Below are 9,203 nucleotides of genomic sequence, written 5' to 3'. Positions count from 1 at the left end.
GTGTAACAGAATTGTATGTAAAAGTTTTCGGTTCACACTCACATACAGTGTGAGAAAGTACATAGCATACAGAATATGTAAAAAAAAAATCTAGAAAGCATGATTTTTACTCTCTAGCAAAGTTTTCAAGTGAACAAAAAAGAATATTCTAGCTACCCATTTTCCAAGTTGAAACTACTAGCTTAAATCATTAGAATCTCAATGCAAATTTTCATCAGTCATGTGTATTTCTTTGGTATTGTAATGGATGAATTTAAACGGCATGGAAACAGAAGAGAAATGTTAGAATGGTTACCTGGAAAGTGGGAAGATGATGATGAAGTTTAGGTTTGTTCCTGTGTGATTTGGAGGTGGATGTTGATGCTGATGCCTGAAGAATCCTAGCAAGCCTCTTCTGCCTACTGCTCCAGAAATTCTTGACATCATTGTCTGTTCTTCCACTCAAATAGGACGCAATCTTAGCCCATTTGTTCCCAAATTGTGCCTGCAATTCTATCACAACCCTCTCTTCCTCCGCTGTAAACTTGCACCCACTATCACAAAAAGAAATACATAGTCATTAGTTTAAGAAATCAAAGGTTATATATGATGATGGAAGAGAAAGCATGCATGCATGCAATGAATTGTAACATACTTCTTGAGGTTAGGTCGAAGCTTGTTGACCCAACGAAGGCGACAAGACTTGCCGGTTCTATGAAGAAGACCCTTGGATCGAATGGAGCTCCAGTCTCTGGGGCCATACTTGCTTACATGGTTGAGTAGCACTTCATCTTCCTCTTTCTTCCATGGCCCTTTCCTTATGTAATCTACTAATTCATCCCCTCTCTCTTTCTTTCTCTTATTCCCATGCATTTTCTTCTTCATGCAAGAACCTAAGTATATATCTAGTTATGTACCACTCTTGTACTTATTTCAATGCCCTTCAACCTACACTACTACTTCGTACACTGTTATTATATTCTCTCTGTTTTCTTCTGGCGGTTATATATGGCAGTTACCTCCGCTTTCCCCACTAACTTACCCACGTCGTTCCTATTATTTTGCTTGAATTTTGAATTGCCAAATCTACCCTTGTCGTCGCTGCTTCAATTTCTAGTAGAGCAATTTAGCACTCGTTGATTATTAGTTCAGTAAGAAAATATATGAAGGGTTATTTAGTCAATTTCAGAATAAGCTAGATATTCTAGGACAGACTAACGATATTTTTAGAGGTTAAAATGAATGAAACAATGCAAACAAAAATTGATATTAAACGTTTACATAGAATACACTAAGGATTGCTTCCTTGGCGATCAAGACGAAGAGATGTGCGACTTACACGGACATTTTTTGCATCTAAATCGCGCATTCTACCATCTTAAGATCTTATTGTTAAGTCTATGAGGTTTCATTTATCTTTGGATAAAAATAATTTCCCATTTTTTTTGCTTTAATAAAGTGTTTGTGACAATCAATTCAATTACATCATCTATAACGGTGGCAACATCTTCCTATAGCTGAGGACATTAGTGTTCTTTATACTTTATAGTATGCCATGTGCCTCCCACACAATTAATTCCAAGACTTCATAATTTACACATATTCATATGTCTGTATTTATAAAATTACAAACTAAAAACTAAAAATCAGGTATCGAATTGACGAATTATATATTTCGGTATAAAACTATAAATATACGTATTAATATATAAGTTTTTATAAAACAAAATTGATAAAATTAATATCGTTAAGCATAAAATAATGGAAGTCAACCCTAAGGAGCGAAAAAGTTGTATGTTGTTCCTCAAAAAGCGCCAAAGAGTAAACTGTAAAGCCAATTAAATTGAGAATTCCAAAGTTGCCCCGTGTACTGTACTTGATTAGTCGCACAAAGACAGATATTCTGGACATCTTATAAAACCAAACCCACAGTTTTGCTTCCAAAACCCTCTCATCCTATGAGCCCAGCTAAGCTAAGTCCACAATAACAAAATTGGCACACACTAATCTGCCACCAACAAGTAATTAATTGCAAATAGCATGCTATGCAACAGGGGAAAAAAATGTTTGTCATTTTATATGGAGAAATGTGAAATTAAATTTTATTAATTTATTTAACATTATTAGTCAATAAATTCTTATAAAATTATAAATCACGATAGATGATTATCATTGTAATTCAATATATATTTATTTATTGTAGTAATTGATAGTATAAAAATATTTGAGTGAATACCCATCCGGCCCTTGACAATTATCTCAAAAGGATAACGAGATCTCAAAAAAAAAAAAAAAATCCAATCTGGCCCCCGATTTTTTTTGGAATGGATTAGCTCCAATGCAAAAAAAAAAAAACAACATTGACTTTTTTTGGCACAGAAGCCTCATTGTTCTTTCGAGATAATTGTCAGGAACTGGGTTAAATTTTTTTTGTCAAGAACCTCGTTGTCTTTTGAAGTAATTGTCAGAAATTATTTTGGATTTTTCTCAAAAATATTTCATACACAGTAAAAATTATACACATAATAATGTTTTAACTAGACATATATACACACACCGCATTAAAATTAACTTATTCTACATCTATTTGAATGTAACATGTAAATAGAATATTGAGTATGGTGAAAAAACAATAATAAACTTATTCGAATATATTTAAATTGGTTCTTAAAAAAGTCTAAATCATATACTTTAAAATTTTTGAGAATTAATTCGGTGAGATAGTTTGATCTTTTTAACACTTACAATAAAATGTTTAGTATGTGTGCGCATTTGATAAATAATACTTTAATAAATTTTATTTGGTAAATAATTAAATTTGTCTAAAATTATTCGTTCTCTAAACGAGTTCTTAAAAAAAATTTTTAATTAAATTTATTTTTCAAAAATTTTAAATTAATCACATTAGTTCTTGTAATTTTTTTTATTGATGGTACCAAAATTTGTTAATGTAACACGATAAGTGATATTACAATACAAATAAGAGTCTTAATTAACTATGAGCATGATAAGTTTATGAAATTAGATCAAATCAAAACCTAATTGAGAGGAGAACTTAAGGCATTAAAATTTCTCCATTTGTGATTGAGTTGATCTAATTTCATATGTTAGCTACTAATTAGAACTATTAAGTGTGTGTTGTAGTCATATCAATAAATTTTGACGTCGTTAGCAACAAAAATGACAGAAGGACTAAAATGACTAACTTAAAATATTTGAAAGACGAATTTGATTAAAAAAAATCTTTTAAAGACTAATTTAAAAAATAAATAATTTTTCGAAAACCAATTTAACCATTTACTTAAATTTTATTATAAGACAATTAAAATCTCAATAAATATCATAAAATAAATTAATCTTTCTTATTGAACCATCAATTTGTCTAAAAAAAATTAAAATATTAAAAATTTATTGACAATCAAAATGTCTTATTTAAAATTTTTAAAGATTAAGTTAAGTGTTTATTCAACTTATTCAATTTAAATTTGATTAATTAAAATTTCTTTTTATTGGAAGTAAAATTCTCAACTATCCCTGCGTTGAAAACCAATAACTAATTTCTAACTTAGTTGAAATATAATTCACATTTTGATGGTTGTAAATTGACCACAAAACCTACTAGTTAGTAGTTACTCTATATACATCATTATCTAAAAATCGAAATCCTAAACAGAACATGTTCGTAATGTATTTTTTTTTATTAAAAATAGAGAGATTCGAACCCGCAACTTTTTAATTAAGTATGAAAAGATGATGTCATTTGAACTATAACTCATTGGCATGTTGATAATGTATTAGTTAAACAAAAATATTATAAGCACATAAAAAATTAGTCATAATGTATTCATCTATATATATATATATAGACACTCTCCATACTAAGCCAGTGGCCACAACTTCACACTTCCTTTCCTTTTATTGGACATAGATCTATCATCACTCTTACTATCTTCCCCACTCCCTAACCTACCTTCTCCTGCTTCTTCTTCTGGTTTTGCTTTCGATCCATTTCTCAGCAATTGTCGTCTTTCTCTGGATAATTCATCCAATCGATGGACATTGATGTGTCAAAGTTCTTCAACACATGCCTCCTATTCGTGGCCACCATTGTTGTGGCCAAGCTCATCTCAGCCTTCATTGTCCCTAAATCAAGAAAGCGCCTTCCCCCAATCGTGAAGGGCCTTCCATTCATCGGAGGCTTACCCCGATTCCTCAAAGGTCCAATCTTTATGCTCCGTGAAGAGTACCCTAAACTGGGTGGCGTCTTCACCCTCAAGATGTTCCACAAAAACATCACCTTTTTGATCGGTCCCGAAGTTTCTGCTCATTTCTTCAAGGCCCCAGAATCTGAACTCAGCCAGCAAGAGGTGTATCAGTTCAATGTTCCAACTTTTGGACCCGGTGTTGTCTTTGATGTTGATTACTCTGTTCGCCAGGAACAGTTCAGGTTCTTCACTGAGGCCCTTAGGGTTAACAAGCTCAAGAGCTATGTCGATCAGATGGTTACTGAAGCTCAGGTCAATGTTGATTCATGTCTAGTGTTTATTTTTGTTTGATCTAATATATTGTGTTATTTGACTCTTGATTTGTGACATTAGCAATTTGCCTGTTGGGTTTGACTTATTTTTTCCTCCTAGAGTTGAATTTGATGATCATGTTACTAAATTTAAGATTCTGCAGATCCATTTAAATTGTGCCTTTTTAGTTTGTGTTTATTTCACCTTCTGTTTTTACTTGGATATAGTGTGAATCTGCATTCAGTACTTCATTGGATTTGGTCATGAACTTTTGCATGCTGCATCTTCCAAGCTAATAAATTGCAGCTATAATTCAGCAATAACATTAGATAAGCGTTATGATATAATTGTGGGTCTATTAATAATACTGAAAACCAAAATTTGAATTGGAACCTTATTTCATTCCAGTGTTTTTAATTTGATAAGCTGGAGAGGCTTTTCAGCTCCATTTGTACTTGACATTATTTTTAATATTGTCTCATTATGTTAATAGTAAGTCTTCCCTTAAAATTTTCATCAGTATTTTACTGAATTGGCATTATGGGCTATTGGTTCTCTAACATGGACCTGATTTACAGGACTACTTCTCAAAGTGGGGAGAAAGTGGTGAGGTTGATTTGAAGTATGAGCTCGAACATTTGATCATCTTGACAGCTAGTAGGTGTCTCTTGGGACGTGAAGTTCGTGACAAGCTTTTCGACGATGTGTCTGCATTGTTCCATGACCTTGATAATGGGATGCAACCAATCAGTGTTCTCTTTCCATACCTTCCCATCCCAGCTCACCGGCGCCGTGATCAAGCACGCAAGAAGCTTGCTGAAATCTTTGCAAGAATCATAGCTTCTCGCAAAAGCACTGGTAAATCGGAGGATGACATGCTGCAGTGCTTCATCGATTCAAAATACAAAGATGGCCGCCCAACAACAGAAGCCGAAGTGACTGGACTGCTCATTGCTGCTCTTTTCGCAGGGCAGCACACTAGTTCAATTACCTCCACTTGGACTGGAGCATATCTTCTCTCTAACAGCAAGTACCTTTCAGCTGTGGTTGATGAGCAGAAGATTTTGATGGAAAAGCACGGGGATCGAGTTGATCATGATGTCTTGGCCGAAATGGATGTCCTGTATCGGTGCATCAAAGAAGCCTTGAGGCTCCACCCTCCATTGATTATGCTCTTGCGAAGCTCACACACCGATTTCAGCGTCACAACACGAGAGGGGAAAGAATATGATATTCCTAAGGGTCATATAGTTGCCACATCCCCTGCTTTTGCAAACAGGCTGCCTCACATTTTCAAAGATCCCGATACATATGATCCCGATCGATTCACTGTTGGGAGAGAAGAGGACAAGGTGGCAGGGGCTTTCTCATACATTTCTTTCGGAGGGGGCAGACATGGATGCCTTGGCGAGCCCTTTGCATATCTGCAGATAAAAGCAATATGGTCTCACTTGCTAAGGAATTTCGAGCTGGAGTTGGTGTCACCTTTCCCTGAGATTGATTGGAACGCCATGGTTGTTGGAGTGAAAGGAAAAGTGATGGTCCGCTACAAGCGGAGGGAGCTTTCTGTTAGTCACTAGGACCAAAATGTTTTGAGTGTTTTGGCATGATTTCTTCTTTAAGCAGTATTTGTTAGTCTTGCTGGTTCTTCTTCTTCTTCCTCGGCCAAATTTCACTGTTTATTTGACCGTGGATTTTTTGAGTCTTCATTTTAACACTCTGTAATTTGCCAAGTGTTTTTAACTTATTTGGTTTTAGTGAATTGTGAATTGTGAATTTGTGATAGCTCCCAATATGGCTTGTTTATAAAACTTAGCTTTGCTTGATTCATGCATCCAGCCATATCCAGTGAGGGAAAGGTTTTGATGTTGTCATGATAGGTTTTAGTGAATTACATCATAGTTTGATTTTATTACTAGCTACTTGGGTTTGTGATCATCCAAGATTATCCCTCTCCAGGTGAAAGAATAACTTTCTCACAAATGAGATTAGGACAAGACTCTTCCATTAAAATGACAAATTTCGGCATGAAAGTTAAATGCACCAGAGAATTGGCTATTTTATTAGTATATGGAAACTAGAGTTACATGTTCAACCATTAAACATACATAAAACAGAATAAACTAAAAGATTAATTGAACAACTCGACAGAAGTTGAAGATGGTGAATATTAGAACAGCTATCCCTACAATGGTAGAACTGCTTCTCCAAGGGTCCCGGAAGTACACCCACCTCAGTGTTCCCATAGTCCATTTCCAACCATTGTTGTAATGTTCGTTAAGATCTCCAATGATTTGTTGGTAACATGTTTTATTTGTCACAACATGTTTGCATAGACTATTAACCAGTGTTGCCAATTCCTTGTCACTTCCAAGTTCATGGACAATAGCTTCCTTCTCAACCATCAATTCTGCGTCATCCTTGGTGTGAATAAGAGAATCAATCAGAGAAACATAGTTGCAAATGTAAGGCTCCTCAGGATAGTGACACTGCTCAAATGCTATTAGGTTCCTAAGAACACATTCTGTTGTGTGGTCTACTTTTAACTGTGGGAACTGAAATCTAGCCTTGAAACACTTGGAATATGGGAAGCAACCCAAGCAGAGAAACCAGCTGAAGAATCTCTTCTTCTCAAACTTTATGTCTAGCAAGGATCTATTATGAACCTTCTCGAAGCTTATTCCGGCTTCATTCAACTTTGTCGCGGTCCTCAGCATACATTCCTTTTGTGAGTAAGTGTGGCGACTCTTGTCATCGTTGAAACTCAGGTTCGTGGGGAGATAAGAACATCGAACCAAATCAGTGAAATGCAGCGATTTCTCCCACTTCTTCGGCTCGAACTTCCTCTCAGAAGATTTCTGATAAGGGTAATAAGATGCAAAGTACTCATGAGCAAGCCTAATGAATCTGGAATGCTCTTTGAGATTGCTTGGGACACAAGTCTCATAGAGTTTCTCCAAAACTTGAATTGGAAGCTGGTTCTGAAGCAGCAGCAAGTCCCTCTGGATGCTTTTGCTAAGACATGGTTGAGTCAATACATAATCATCTTTGTGTTTCCACCGTTTCGCTTCCCTCAGAAAGAGCTCCATGATGAAAACAGAATCCAACAGAATAATCCTCACAAATTGTTCGCTTCCAATGTGAGGGAACTTCGGCTGGTAACAACGCCTTATGATCTGCTCTTGTTGTTCAATGAAGGCCTTGAAGTCCTCTAGGACGCGTTTGTTCGATAGGCGTTCCGAGAAGAAATGAAAATATGTGTGTTTGTGGTGCTGCATTTCTTCTAGCTTGGTATTGCCATGGTGAATAGGGCCAATTGAGATCAAGAGAGGATCATAGGAATCCTCTTTCACCTTCAACAGACTCTTAGGGATCTTGTAGATACAGCACTCTGGCCATCTTATTGCAGGATCAATGTTTTCTGGAATATCAATTATTTGTTGGATAACATATTCATCAATAAATGTAGATCCCATCACACCTGCTTAGCTTTTTCTGTTGCAAATTCAGCATAGCAGATCCAATATCAGACATAACTAAGTTGTGATTATTATAGAACATTTTTTTTATAAAGTTCAAATTTTATGAAATTAAACACAAAAGAAAGGAGCCTCAAATGTTTCTATGTTGTGACATCAAGGTCAAGGATACAAACATTGAAAATAGTCTCTCCACTTGTGAAGATAAATTGTGTAAATATATACCAAATATATATTTAGAAAAAAGGCCTTTTCAAATTAAGGAAGTAAAAAGGAATTTATGGTGTGTAATGTAACTTAACTGTTAGAGTAAAAATAAAAACAGAACTTTTCAACAAGATGAAAAAAGTTGGTATATACAAAAGATTCAACCCCTCTTCCATGTAAAGACATAAAGTGTAGATACCACACACAAAATGGCTTTGCCGCTTTGTCTAAAGCCACTGTTTTTTATTATTAAATATCACTTCAAAGTTCAAACAGAACAAGGGCCAATCTAAAAGAAAGGGACAACAAATTTTATTTTATTTTATTTTTTTAAAAAAGGAACAAAAATAGATTAGCTCTAGTTCTAGTTATTAAGTAACAAATGGCAACATCATCTCAAAAGAAAAAAAAAAAAAAACAAAAACAAAAAGAAGAAAAGAAAGAGCATTCTACTAAGAACCTGAAACTAGTGAAAAAACAATATGAACTACTGCAACAATCTAAAGACAGAGAACAAGTAAAGTGCAGAATACTAGTATACTACTAAGAACCTGAAAGCAAAGGTTGTATCTTTTCACTTTCCAGAAGCAATTTCTCAATTTCTGGCTTGTGACTCTTCAAGTTCTAAGTTCTCTTATTAGCTCTTTCTGCTTTTTACAAAGACAACAACCTATATGAGTGTGCTTCATGGAAATAGCAAGTGGAAAGTAGAAAATTCAAAGAAAGACAAGACCATGATAAATGAGAAACAAATTTATAACCGATATGTCTGATTTTACTTTATCTTTTTGCTTGGTACAATTAATTGGAAGGTGGGAAGATTATTATGAACTCTTGTGAAATGGTATAATAATGTACTTGTTCTTTTCTTTTCTTTTCTTTCTTCTTTTAACCATCTTAATTCACAATCAAATATAACTTAATAACAAATGAAATTATTGAATGTAATTGAAAATATTGAGGAAACACTTTGATTTAACAAACATGTACTCTAAAATTCAATCATTAAATCAGTTAATAA

General features: G+C 34.4%; 3 protein-coding genes across 3 annotated transcripts; 1 reads left to right on the top strand and 2 right to left on the bottom strand.

Annotated features, from left to right (window-relative positions):
* LOC107626769 (transcription factor MYB21) lies at nucleotides 7-988 on the bottom strand. The gene is made up of 2 exons (XM_021115365.1): nucleotides 635-988; nucleotides 7-533 (listed from the first exon to the last, which is right to left on the bottom strand). Exons 1-2 carry the CDS (start codon nucleotides 862-864, stop codon nucleotides 254-256), a joined length of 510 nt encoding a protein of 169 aa, XP_020971024.1. The 5' UTR covers nucleotides 865-988; the 3' UTR covers nucleotides 7-253.
* Nucleotides 3,850-6,408, top strand: LOC107624804 (obtusifoliol 14-alpha demethylase). Its single transcript, XM_016327262.2, has 2 exons — nucleotides 3,850-4,496; nucleotides 5,075-6,408. The coding sequence occupies exons 1-2, from the start codon at nucleotides 4,032-4,034 to the stop codon at nucleotides 6,074-6,076; spliced, it is 1,467 nt and encodes a 488-aa protein (XP_016182748.1). The 5' UTR covers nucleotides 3,850-4,031; the 3' UTR covers nucleotides 6,077-6,408.
* LOC107624805 (UPF0481 protein At3g47200) lies at nucleotides 6,517-9,018 on the bottom strand. The gene is made up of 2 exons (XM_016327263.2): nucleotides 8,734-9,018; nucleotides 6,517-7,991 (listed from the first exon to the last, which is right to left on the bottom strand). The coding sequence occupies exon 2, from the start codon at nucleotides 7,970-7,972 to the stop codon at nucleotides 6,620-6,622; it is 1,353 nt and encodes a 450-aa protein (XP_016182749.1). The 5' UTR covers nucleotides 7,973-7,991; nucleotides 8,734-9,018; the 3' UTR covers nucleotides 6,517-6,619.

This window comes from Arachis ipaensis, chromosome B02 (genome assembly GCF_000816755.2).
Source record: "Arachis ipaensis cultivar K30076 chromosome B02, Araip1.1, whole genome shotgun sequence".
In the NCBI taxonomy this organism is placed as follows: Eukaryota; Viridiplantae; Streptophyta; class Magnoliopsida; order Fabales; family Fabaceae; genus Arachis; species Arachis ipaensis.
Note: the sequence above shows the minus strand (reverse complement) of the source record. Positions and strands in the feature narration are given on the sequence as shown.